The sequence below is a fragment of the Macaca thibetana genome, chromosome X (genome assembly GCF_024542745.1).
Source record: "Macaca thibetana thibetana isolate TM-01 chromosome X, ASM2454274v1, whole genome shotgun sequence".
NCBI classification, from domain to species: domain Eukaryota; kingdom Metazoa; phylum Chordata; class Mammalia; order Primates; family Cercopithecidae; genus Macaca; species Macaca thibetana.
Genome location: NC_065598.1, coordinates 15,396,573 through 15,409,895, shown reverse-complemented (window position 1 = coordinate 15,409,895; position 13,323 = coordinate 15,396,573). Strand labels below are relative to the sequence as shown.

Below are 13,323 nucleotides of genomic sequence, written 5' to 3'. Positions count from 1 at the left end.
GGTCAGGAGATCGAGACCATCCTGGCTAACACAGTGAAACCCCGTCTCTACTAAAAATACAAAAACTTAGCCGGGCGAGGTGGCAGGCGCCTGTAGTCCCAGCTACTCGGGAGGCTGAGGCAGGAGAATGGCGTGAACCCGGGAGGCGGAGCTTGCAGTGAGCTGAGATCCAGCCACTGCACTCCAGCCTGGGTGACAGAGCGAGACTCCGTCTCAAAAAAAAAAAAAAAAAGAAAAAAAAAGGGGGGTCCAAGAACTTATTAGGGAACCACCACATTCAGAAATAGAAGTTACTCTGATTCAAGGTAAACTGTCCACTGGAGGCTTACAGTATGTGATGTCGCTTAAACACACTGTAAGGACTCTAAACAAGTCCAGTCCACAGGGGTCATGAATACCATTTGTATTTCTTCATCAATAAAGTTTGTTGTTGTTGTATAAATCAAAGCACGACAAACATGATTCCAGATATCCAAACATGATCTGAGTAACCTACCACAAAACTAACATTACTGCAACTATTATTTCTAAGTAAACATTAATTGGTCTCAAATTCTCAATGAAAGGTTTTAAAAATACCTCATTTTCAGCCTGATCCAGCATCTTCTGCAAAGCTTCCTAAAAATGGTGCAAACATAGGACTAATGAAAACCCAGAAGTCAGGTCAGTCACATCTGGTTTCTCTGGTTAAGAATCTCAAGTGTAACAATTAAAACACACACACACACACACACACGAGTACACACGTTCTAGTTTTCTTTTGAATCAAAGATCTTTTGAAAAGCTTTCAAACGATATATAGCTGAGACTTCTCTCTCTCTCTTTTTTTTTGAGACAGGGTCTCACTCTGTCATCCAGGCTGGAGTGCAGTGGCGTGACCTCAGCTCACTGCAACCTCCGCCTCCCAGGCTCAAGTGATCTCCCACCTCAGCCTCCTGAGTAGCTGGGACTACAGTCACGCACCACCATGCCTGGATAATTTTTCTATTTTCTGTAGAGATAGAGTTTCACCATATTGCCCAGGCTAGTCTCGAACTCCTGAGCTCAAGCAATCCACCCGCCTCGGCCTCCCAAAGTGCTGGAATTACAGGTGTGAGCTACCATGCCCGGCCCATAGCTGAGACATTCTATTCAAATAGAAAATTTACTAGATCCCATTGCAAAATATTTAAAATAGTCTTATAAGAGTTTCAATAATAGTAATACTTAGTATATTTGAGTATATATACCATGTCCTAGTTTGTAAAAGGGAGTATTAGTGAATATAAAACACAATGCTAGGCCGGGCACGGTGTCTCACGCCTATAATCCTAGCACTTTGAGAGGCTGAGGTGGGTAGATCACTTGAGGTCAGGAGTTCGAGACCAGCCTGGCCAAGATGGTGAAACCCCATCGCTACTGAAAATACAAAAATTAGCTGGGTGTGGTAGCACGTGCCTGTAATCCTAGCTACTTGGGAGGCTGAGACAAGAGAATCGCTTGAACCCAGGAGGCGGAGGTTGCAGTGAGCCGAGATCACGCTACTGCACTCCAGCCTGGGTGAAAGAGCAAAACTGCATCTAAAAAAACGAACAAACAAACAAACAAACAAAAAAACCCCAAACAACAATGCTAGATGAAATCATAAACATTTAGCAGAAGCTAAAACATGACATGACCAGTGGTAATTAGCACTTAGGAGAAAACTCTAACGTTTTAATAAGGCAAAGGAGGTTCTGTAATATGCCAGTAAATTTCTACCTAATTGGCATTTGAACAAGTTGTACCTATGTTTAACAGTCTTATCTTCCCTAGCCCCTTAAAGCATTACATAAGACTCGTATGTCTAGCTGCTTATTTGTGGTGCTTGAAACAGAACTCTTGTCCTCTACACTCCCCGGCCCACATCCACCTGAATGCTCCCTCAGTGAATAGCGCTGCCAGTCATCTGTCTATTCAGACTAAAAACCTAAAAATACGACTTGAATTCCCCTCTCTCTCTTTGTCCTCCCTCCCATTCAATCTACTAGCTAGAGTCCCACTGACTCTGCTTTGACACACCCCAAATCTGTGTACTTATCTTTATTTGGAATCGGAGGCCTTTTAACTGGTCACTGTTCCCCATTCCTCATTTTTTATAGTAAGTAAAAGTGATCTGTTAAAAAGGTCTGGTGCAGTGGTTCGTTCACACCAGCACTTTGGGAGGCCGAGGTGGATGGATCCCTTGAGGTCAGGAGTTCGAGACCAGCCTGGCCAACATGGTGAAACCCTGTCTCTACTAAAAATACAAAAATTAGCTGGGCGTGGTAGCAGGCACCTATAATCCCAGCTACTCAGGGGGCTGAGGCACATGAATTGCTTGAACCCGGGAGGCAGAAGTTGCAGTAAACAGAGATCACGCCACTGCACTCCAGCCTGGGCGACAGCGTGAGACTCCGTCTCAAAAGAAATTTTGTTTTAAAAGAATGATCTGTTAAAAGGTACAGATATAAATGAGATAGAGTCATTCCCTGCTTAAACCCCTTCAATGGCTTACCATTATAGGAAACATAAAATCCAAACTCCTCCTTCAAATCCAGGAAGCCCTACCTGATCTGACTCTGCTTACCCTCCACTACCCACCCTCCCCCAGCAACCTCCTCCACTTCCCTTCTCTCCTTTGGACTCTAGATTTCAGGCTCCCTGGCCTTTTTTCAGCCTTCAAGCTTCAGGCCTCTTCCCGCTGAGATCTCTCCACTCAGGTGTCAGCTCAAACATCACCTCCTCAGAAATTTCCTTGAGCAGGCAATCTATAGAAGCACAACTCTATTCTCATTACTCTATCACATCACTCTGCTTTCTTTTTGCTTCTTTTTTTTTTTTGAGACGAAGTCTAGCTCTGTCGCCCAGGTTGGAGTGCAGTGGCTCAGGCTTGGCTCACTGCAACCTCTGCCTCCCGGGTTCAAGCGATTCTTCTGCCTCAGCCTCCTGAGTAGCTGGGACTACAGGCGCCCGTCACCACACCGGGCTAATTTTTTGTATTTTTAGTACACACGGGGTTTCGCCATGTTGACCAGGCTGGTCTCGAACTCCTGACCTCGTGATCTGCCCGCCTCAGCCTCCCGAAGTGCTGGGATTACAGGCGTGAGCCACCACGCCCAGCCTGCTTTATTTCTTTATAGCACTTAATATGATCACATTTTGAATGATCTGTTTTGCTTACTCATCATCTTACACTCCCATATAAAAAACTAGCTCGATGAGAACAAAGACTGTGTCTTTCACTGCTGTCTCTGTCCACTAGCGAAGTGTCTAGCATACAGCAGAAACACATACTGCCGATTCTTTTTTATAAGCTTAGAATCTCTTTCATGTCCCTCATTTCTCCTTAATGTCTCACAGATTTCCTCTGAAACAAAAGCATTTAAAGGAAGCCTTAGCTGTTACCGAATTCCTGAAAGACCTCAGTTGAGGAACACTCTACTGTTAAAATAGGAATTAATTCCTCTCTATAAAAAAATGACAAGTTCCAAATAATTTTTCTTCCCCCTAAAAACCTAGCATGATCTTGCCTCATCTGGAAAGAAGTGCTCAAATAAAGGTGTTTAAAATCGGCATTGAAATTAACAGATGGCCTGAGATACAAAAAACAAAGACTGTGGAGGCTGCTTCTGCCCCATATTGACTACGATGTAGACACATGCATTTTTCCCAATTATAAGGTGATTATCCAATTTTATGCTATTAAAATTTAGCTATATTACAGAAAAGACAAATCCTGATGAATCAGTCAAGGGAAGATGAGCTGTGATACCTCAGAAATAAATATACTGTTAAGGAATAGCAGCAAAACATACCAAATAAATCTTTTAAAAAGAATCCTGAAAGATAGAGAAGATGCATACATACATATGCCTCACAGATTTTTTTTTTTTTTTTTTTTTTGAGACAGAGTCTTGCTCTGTCGCCCAGGCTGGAGTGCAGTGGCCGGATCTCAGCTCACTGCAAGCTCCGCCTCCCGGGTTCACGCCATTCTCCTGCCTCAGTCTCCCGAGTAGCTGGGACTACAGGCGCCTGCCACTATGCCCAGCTAATTTTTTGTATTTTTCATAGAGACGGGGTTTCACCGTGTTAGCCAGGATGGTCTCCATCTCCTGACCTTGTGATCTGCCTGCCTCGGCCTCCCAAAGTGCTGGGATTACAGGTGTGAGCCACCGCACCTGGCCGATTTTTTTTTTTTTTTAAATAAGCAACTGTGTATTAGCTACAATTGTCTTCATAGCCTAAGTGGAAGAGGAAGTCAAGATTTAATACAAATAACAAAAACTATTTCCTAGTTCCTCAATATTTGAGTTCCTGATTTCTTTAAATCCCCTAATTCTTGCTGACATGTCATAAAAAGTTCTCTTATGACCTAAATAAATGTGGAAACAAAACAAAATATTATTCTCTAAAGAAGTCAACTCACATACAGCAGAACCTCAGAAAAACACAAGTTGCTATAAAGCAAGCGCCAGCTGCCTGTTTCGTAAATAAAGCTTTCCCGGAACACAGACATACCCACTCATCTACATATTACTGATGGCTACATTCAGGGTACATTGGCAGAGTTGGATGTTTGCCACAGAGACCAAACCATAAAGCCTAAAATATTTACCATCCGGCCCTTTAAAACATTTGCCAATGCCCACTATAAAGGGTAAATAGGGTAAAGCTGAAGAAAACTTTAAGGAATCTGCCACTGCACGGACCCAAAGAAGAGAGTCAGAAGGGAACTCTGGTGTATGTCTAGACTGAAATATGATTCTTTCCAAACAAACAAATGAAGTGACAAGAAAAAAGAAAAAAAAAACCCAAACGCTGACATGCCTACTGCTTATTCTTCAAACTCATCACACAGCACATCCCAGGATAGGAATCACCTCTTTTTCTTTCTTCTCCTGTCGTTTCTGCTCCTCCTCTTCTCTCTCTTTCCTCTGCTGTTCTTCCCATTGTTCCTTTAACTTTCTCTTTAAAGGGGAAGAAAAAGTAACTTTGTTTCAGACACTTTTTCAAAACATTTCACATACAGGACACATAGATGAAAACCTTTTAAAACACTGGCATACTGAATAAGATCAGTTTTGCTTTTCTTAAAGTTCAAGATAGGCAACTCTTTGTTTTTTCTTTTTGAGATGGAGTTTCGCTCTTGTTGCCCAGGCTGGAGTGCAATGGCGCAATCTCAGCTCACTTCGACCTCCCAAGATAGGCAGCTCTTCATGAGAGTTATTATGGTGAAGTAATCAGTTTGTTCACTAGTTACGTGACTCCTACCGTACCTCTTGTTCTTCTTGCCGTTTTTTAGCCGCCTCTTCCTTTTCCTTCTTTATTCTGAATTCTTCTTGTGCCTTCTGCTCTCTTAGCAACCACTCCTCATGTAATCTTTGCCTATCAGTATAATGATGTAATCAGACAAAAGAAATGGGCATTAATCCACAAATACACACACACACGAGAGCAAAATGACACATTTTGGGATTGATTCAAATATCACGAAAGCTATTTTCTATTAAAGCAGTCAAGTGGGTGTAAGAGAACGAGAAGAGTAGAGCTTTTGGAAAAGCACCACGTGTCAGCAACTATCTTCCTAATGGGCAATAACTTAAAATCCCTCTTACATTTCATAGGTATATATGGCTGTGACATACTTTACAGAAAAAAAGGACACTATGCCTTTCCCTCTAGACTGATCACAGTGACGTTTAGGTGCCAATAAAATGGGTAGCAAGTTTCAAAGCAGCATCTACCTTTTCGCATTCAGAAAGCATTTCCCTTCCTATTCTATGCAATTATTTTTATTTATTTATTTATTTTGAGACAGAGTATCGCTCTGTTGCCCAGGCTGGAGTGCAGTGGCGTGATCTTGGCTCACTGCAACCTCCGCCTCCTGGGTTCAAGTGATTCTCCTGCCTCAGCCTCCTGAGTAGCTGGGATTACAGGAGCCCACCACCATGCAAGGCTAATTTTTGTATTTTTAGTACAGACAGCATTTCACCATGTTGGCCAGGCTGGTCTTGAACTCCTGACCTCAAGTGATCCACCTGCCTAGGCCTCCCAAAGTGCTGGGATTACAGGTGTGAGCCACCGCACCCAGCCCCTATTCTTAAAAGTAGCAATTCCACGATGGCAGCACGCTGAAAACCCGTTATCCTCTGCCATAAACGTTTGGACTACTACTCCACACAGTTAAGAGACTCCTGTGGTTTGCCTCCAAACACCTAAACTGCCAAAAGAAGGAAAATAAAAGTACATTGTGATCATGTTTTTAAAATAAAGCTACAGGTTTTAAGAAATGAAGTTATAAAAATAAATTAGTGAGGGCCGGGCACAATAGCTCACACCTATAATCCCAGCACTTTGGGAGGCCATGGTGGGCAGATCACCTGAGGTCAGGAATTTGAGACCAGCCTGCCCAACATGGTGAACCCCATCTCTGCTAAAAATACAAAAATTAGCAGGGCAAGGTGGCAGCCGCCTGTAATCGCAGCTACTTGGGAGATTGAGGCAGGAGAATCGCTTGAACCTGGGAGGCGGAGGCTGCAGTGAGCCGAGATCGTGCCACTGCACTCCAGCCTGGATGACAGAGCAAGACTTCGTCTCAAAAAATGAAAAAGTAAAAATAAACTAGTGAGTGTCTAGTCTATTTTTTATATGACCAATTATCATGAGTGGTATTACCTTAAAGTGGCAAGTGTCTCAGGCATCCAATATCACAAATTTCTAATCTAAAGCGGGGCTTAGATTTCTAAAGTCGACTTGCCAATTAGGTGTTTAGAACCCCAAATTCATTTTTCCACTGAATTTATAAAAGGGAAATGAAATATGAGAAACTGTTCTGTATTACTTCAGCAGTATCAGGAGTTCAGTAAACTTTTCTGTCTAGTCTGGGGACCTAACCACAATTTTAAATAAAACATATTACATTTCCAAATACAGATTCCAGGAACACATCTTTTAGCCATGGCAGAGGCTGGCACACTGCCTATATCAGTGTTCCCATGCCATGTGTGAGGGCATCATACAGATGCTTCAGTGTGCACAGCTCTGATTTACGAATCTTTTGAAAAACATATAATTGCATATAACTGAACCAAATGATATATAAAGACCACAAGAAAGTAAAATGTTAAAAACTTTAAAATTTAATAACTTGAATATACATCTGCTTTGAAATAGGACATAAAGTCGTACAGTATTTTTACATAATTTACTTGCTTTTCAACAATAGTATGCAACTCATAAAGAAATAAAGATCTAAGGAGCACAAAGATACATGTATGTGATTTAAAAGAAGCATTTCAAATAAACAGGAAGAAAATTACTTTCTTATTTAATACCATATCTATTGTCTTCATCACAACAGAAATCTATAATAAGAACTAGAGCTATCACAGCACCTCTTATCTGCTGACACTGTGTTAAACACTATACATCCATCACCTCATTTAATCTTCACAATTCTGTGAGGTGGATACTATGATTGACTTTATCTCCATAGTAAAGACAAGGAAACAGAAGCTTAGAGACATTAAGAAATTTCGGCTGAGCACAGTGGCTCACACCTGTAATCTCAGCAATTTGTGAGGCCGAAGTGGGCGGATCACGAGGTCAAGAGATCGAGACCATACTGGCCAACATGGTGAAACCCCATCTCTACTAAAAGTACAAAAAAAATTAACTGGGCGTGGTGGTGCGCGCCTGTAGTCCCAGCTACTCGGGAGGCTGAGGCAGGAGAATCGCCTGAATCTGGGAGGTGGAGGTTGCAGTGAGCCAAGATCACACCACTGCACTCCAGCCTGGGGACAGAACGAGACTCTGTCTCAAACAAAATAAAACAAAACAAAACAAAATTAAAAAAAAACATGTATCCCAAAAGAGAAAGGTGTAAGACTTGAGCAATCTACAAATAGGTAATAAAACATATAAAAAGATACTCTTCCTAATTCAGAAATGTGCATTTGAAACAGTGAAATACAACTTTTCATTACAGGAGTTGTATAAACTGCCAGTGCCTAGTATGAGTGAAGGTATGAGGAGATGGGGCCCTACATTCACTGCCAGAAGGGCTGCAAACTGCAAACCAGGAAGCCCTTTCTACCTGGCCATCTACATTTTACAGGAACTTACGCTTTGATTCCAACAATCTTATTTTTAGTCATTTTCTTAAGGAAATAATTTGATGATTACCAAGGATATATAAACATGGATGCTTACTGCAACTTTTTACATATGAGTAAAAAACCAATATAACCTGAAAGTCTATCAGTAGAGAACTATAAATTACGAATGAATAAACTACGAATAGCAAATAAATTAGGCTACTTCTGTACAGTGGGTACTGTATTGCCACTGAAATGGTTGAATTAGATCCCTGCATCAGGACTTAAATAAATGTACTATATATTTAGCAGGAAAGCAATTTATAGAAAAATATGTATAAATATCATGCCATTATAGAAAGACCCATGTAAAGTACATTTATACTTTCCTTTTCTCTTTCTTAACAGTGGCTATCTTTGAGTGTGTTGCAATTATTAAAGCCCTTTCCCTTTTTACATGTGTTAATTTTTTTGTTTTTCTTCTGCTTTCAAAAACAATTACAGGCCAGGTGCAGTGGCTCACGCCTGTAATCCCAGCACTTTGGGAGGCCAAGGCAGGCGGATCGCTTCATCACAAGAGATCAAGACCACCCTGGCCAACATGGTGAAACCCTGTCTCTACTAAAAATACAAAAATTAGCTGGGTGTGGTGGTGCACACCTGTTGTCCCAGCTACTCGGGAGGCCGAGGCAGGAGAATTGCTTGAACCCGGGAGGCGGAGGTTGCAGTGAGCCAAGATCACTACACTGCACTCCAGCCTGGCAACAGAGCGAGACTCCGTCTAAAAAAAAAATCAAAAAAAAAAAAAAAAAAACAATTACAAATTAGTAAAAACAGAAGAAAAGTACTTCCATTTTTCTAAAAAAATAACAATTAGTTTTAGCCCATCGACTACAGATTTAAATAATTTATACAGGGTATTTTATAAGAACTATTTTGTATAAGATTTTATACAGAAGACTGGTACTGGTTAGTAAAGGCTGAGAATATTCCAATAAAGTAACTTCATTCACTTTAAGTGTTTCAATTAGCACTGACCTCTCTCTTTCCAATAGCTTCTCTTCTTCTAGTTGTTGTTCTTCAATAAAAGTGTCCTCCTCTTCCTCCTTCTGTGAGAGTCCTAGGGAATTTAAATGCTTTATTAAACTGAGCACTGCAAATCCTTGGTCAAAAATTCAGGAAAAAAATACATGTAACCTTTAACGTATAAAATTATGGTAAAAATCTTTTTCTTAAGCTTTCTAACAAGAAAGTCTCCAATCAACCTTCTTTGATACAAAGCAAGCATCAAAAAGGACGATAGTGGTGGCGGACAGCACATTACATTTAACAATTAATCAACAGTTCCACAATTATACTTAAAAAGGAAATTAGCTTGGCGTGGTGGCAGGCACCTGTAATCCCAGCTACTTGGGAAGCTGAGGCAGGAGAATCACTTGAACCTGGGAAGCGGAGGTTTCAGTGAGCCAAGATCGTGCCATTGCACTCCAGCTGGGCAACAACAGCGAAACTCCATCTCAAAAAAAAAAAAGGTGGTGGGGCTGTGGAAAGGAACATCCATCCTAACAGAAGAATGGCAACGAAAAAATGCAGAAAAACGTAAGTCGAAAAATTATCACTTTTGCAACCCCCACTGTAAAAATTTAGACAGAGACATTAAAAACATTGAATGAAAGCTTGCTGGGAAGAGCATATTCACACTATCTCAACATATCACCCCAGACATGAGGACTAATTAGAAAAGAAAAAAAAAATGCAATGCTTTCCAATGGAGCGATCTGGGTGGGTAACACTTTTTTTTTCTTTTTTTTTTTTTTGAGATGGGAGTCTTGCTCTGTCACCAGGCTGGAGTGCAATGGCGCGATCTTGGCTCACTGCAACCTCTGCCTCCCGGGTTCAAGCAATTCTCCCGCGTCAGCCTCCTGAGTAGTTGGGACTACAGGCACACGCCATGATGCCCAGCTAATTTTTGTATTTTTAGTGGAGACGGGGGTTTCACCACGTTGGCCAGGGTGGTCTCGATCTCCTGACCTTGTGATCCTCCCGCCTCGGCCTCCCAAAGTGCTGGGATTGCAGGTTTGAGCCACGGCGCCCGGCCCTGGGTGGGTAACACCTTAACCACAGTTAGCATCACTGGGAGTGCAACAACCTGGCGTTATAGGTCTCATGATTTATGCAATAAGAAGTTTACAACATCTCCTCTGTAATCCTTTGTGCTAAAGAGTGTTGTCACCTGAAATTAATCATGAGAAGACAGAATAATCCAGAATGCAAGGCATTCCACAAGATAACTGGCTTGAGTTTTTCAAAACAATCAATCCTGGTTTGGGGAAGTTTAAATACGGCCTGTATGTCATACCACTGAATTACTGCTCATGTACTCAGGTGTAAGTTTGGTATTGTGGTTCTGTGGGAGAATGTCCTTATTCTCAGGAGTTGCAGGCTGAAGAATTTAGGGGTAGGGGTGCTGCTATCTGCAACTGCCATCCAAAAGGTTCAGAAAAAATGTTCTATGTATGTATCTCTTTAAATAGAGAGAAAGAAAGAAAGAAAGGCCAAACGTTAACAACTGGCAAATCTTTCTGAAGGGTTCATGGATATTTATTGTGCTATTTTTTTCAACTTTCTGTAGATTAGAACATTTTCCAAATAAAAACATGAAAAAATAATTTTAATAGAAGAGACATTTACATCCTCTCCTATTCAAAATTTGGGGGAAAAATCAGTGAAAGTGGAAGAGAAATGGAAGACTGAAATAATCTTGATGTTACAGATGTCAGGCTTAAAGAAAACAAGTCTGTGTTTGCCACAGGTGTTGACTACAGTTCTAACTGAAGGATCATCCAGTCCCAGATAATTACAATAATTTACTTTCCTTAAGTAAGTAAATTTTATTATTTCAGCAACTGGAATTAAAAGGGGCAACAAATGTAGAATAAGTTCTCAATCACATAAAATAATATCTAATTGTTCAGATAATTAAATGATCGAATGTACTTAAAGGGCCAGAGAACCTGGCACAGAGGATATGACCTGACTTACTAGCAGAGGTATGCCCATAGATTAGACAGGGCATAGACACAGCTGACACTCACAAACACCTGTTGACTGACTCACTCAACTCCCCATCGCCTCAAAACCAAGCTCATATACTCCACAGAAGTGATTGCTAACAGTTCTGGGCACAGCATTTTCCCCATGTGTACAATCAGACATATGCAATACATATAGATACAATACAGTTGACCCTTGAACAACACAGGTTTGAACCGCCTTGGTCTATTTAAATACAGCTTTTTTTCAATAAATACACTGGAACATTTAGGGGAGATCTGCAACAATTTGAAAAAAAAATACCAGGTAAGTGGCATGGCCTAGAAACACTGAAAAAAAAATAAGAAAAAGGTATGTCATGAATGTATAAAATATATGTACATATTAGTCTATTTTATCATTTGCTACCATAAATATAAATCTATTATAAAAAGTTGCCGGGCACGGTGGCTCACGCTTGTAATCCCAGCACTTTGGGAGGCCGAGGCGGGCGGATCACAAGGTCAGGAGATCGAGACCATGGTGAAACCCCGTCTCTACTAAAAATAGAAAAAATTAGCCGGGCGCAGTGGCGGGCGCCTGTAGTCCCAGCTACTCGGGAGCCTGAGGCAGGAGAATGGCGTGAACCCGGGAGGCGCAGCTTGCAGTGAGCCGAGATTGCGCCACTGCACTCCAGCCTGGGCAACAGAGCGAGACTCCGTCTCAAAAAAAAAAAAAAAAAAAAAAAAAAAAAAAAGTTAATGCAGGGCTGGGCGCAGTGGTTCAAGCCCATAATCCCAGCACTTTGGGAGGCCGAGGCAGGAGGATCACCTGAGGTCAGGAGTTCGAGAGCAGCCTGGCCAACATGGTGAATCCCATCTCTACTAAAAATACAAAAATTAGTCAGGCGTGGTGGCAGCCCCCTGTAATCCCAGCTACTCAGGAGGCTGAGGCAGGAGAATCGCTTGAACCTGGGAGGTGGAGGTTGCAGTGAGTGGAGATTGTGCCACTGCACTACAGCCTGGGCAACAAGAGCAAAACTCCGTCTCAGAAAAAAAAAAAAAAAAAAAAAAACTTAATGCAGATACTGTTAAGCAATATTGTGCTGGCTTGAGCAGCACATATACAGATACTGTTACAATATAAGTTAAGTGTTTTATTGTTGTTCCCTTGCTTAAAGCATTTGAAACAGGCCAGGGAGCAGTGGCTCATGCTGGTAATCCCAGCACTTTGGGAGGCCGAGGTGGATGGATCACTTGAGGTCAGGAGTTCGAGACCAGCCTGGCCAACATGGCAAAACCCCATCTCTACTAAAAATAAAAAAATTAGCCGGGCATGGTGGTGCACGCCTGTAATCCCAGCTACTCAGGAGGCTGAGGCAGGAGAATCGCTTGAACCCGGGAAGCAGACGTTGCAGTGAGCCGAAATTGTACACAGCACTCTAGTCTGGGTGACAGAGTGAGCCTCTGTCTCAAAAAAAAAAAAAAAAAAAGAGCATTTGAAACAAAATGATCTCTGACTCCATTCCATTGTAAGACAGAGAAGTTTGGTCTCAAATATTTTTCCTTGAATATTACCATGAAAGTTGTGCTACAACATAATCATTGACAACTTTTTTTAAAGTTAAAATTTATCAAAACTTATATTTATGGACCATATATGGCACATTCACAGTTGAGAAAAAATGTAAACAAATATAAATATGCAGTATTAAATCATAACTGCATACAATTAACTATAGTACAAAACAAGGAAAAAAATGCATCCAATGAGGCACAGAAGGAAGAAAAAAAATTAACTGTAGTACATACTGTACTACTGTAATAATTTCATAGCCACCTCCTGTTGCTATTGTAGTGAGCTCAAATACGCGTATTCACTTAAAATGCCTTGTGACACTAATCATCTCTGCATGAGCAGTTCATCTCTTCAGTAAATTGCGTGTGGCAGTAAGAAGTCATCTCTGGCGTATTTTTCGTCGTGTTTACTACAAAATGGTAAACCTTGAATAACATCATGAGACTCACACAAAATGCAACTAGTGATGCTGGAAGCGCTCTCAAGAAGCAGAGAAAAGTCATGATGACCGGGCAGTGTGGTGCACGCCTGTAATTCCAGCTACTAGGGAGGCTGAGGCAGGAGAACTGCTTGAACCTGGGAGGCGGAGGTTGCAGTGAGCCGAGTTTATGCCACT

The 13,323-nt window shown here is 41.4% G+C and overlaps 2 protein-coding genes across 2 annotated transcripts in view; one reads left to right on the top strand and one right to left on the bottom strand.

The window, feature by feature from the left end:
• PIR (pirin) overlaps positions 1–13,323 on the top strand; it is a 517,051-nt gene that overhangs the window by 73,482 nt on the left and 430,246 nt on the right. The window lies entirely within an intron of this gene.
• The window catches only part of ZRSR2 (zinc finger CCCH-type, RNA binding motif and serine/arginine rich 2), a 174,419-nt gene that overhangs the window by 14,286 nt on the left and 146,810 nt on the right, over positions 1–13,323 (bottom strand). The window contains exons 4-7 of the mRNA XM_050777651.1: positions 9,135–9,216; positions 5,277–5,385; positions 4,881–4,967; positions 580–618 (exon numbers count right to left, since the gene is read on the bottom strand). Of these exons, the coding sequence (XP_050633608.1) occupies positions 580–618; positions 4,881–4,967; positions 5,277–5,385; positions 9,135–9,216 (317 nt within the window). The remainder of the gene's footprint in view (positions 1–579; positions 619–4,880; positions 4,968–5,276; positions 5,386–9,134; positions 9,217–13,323) is intronic.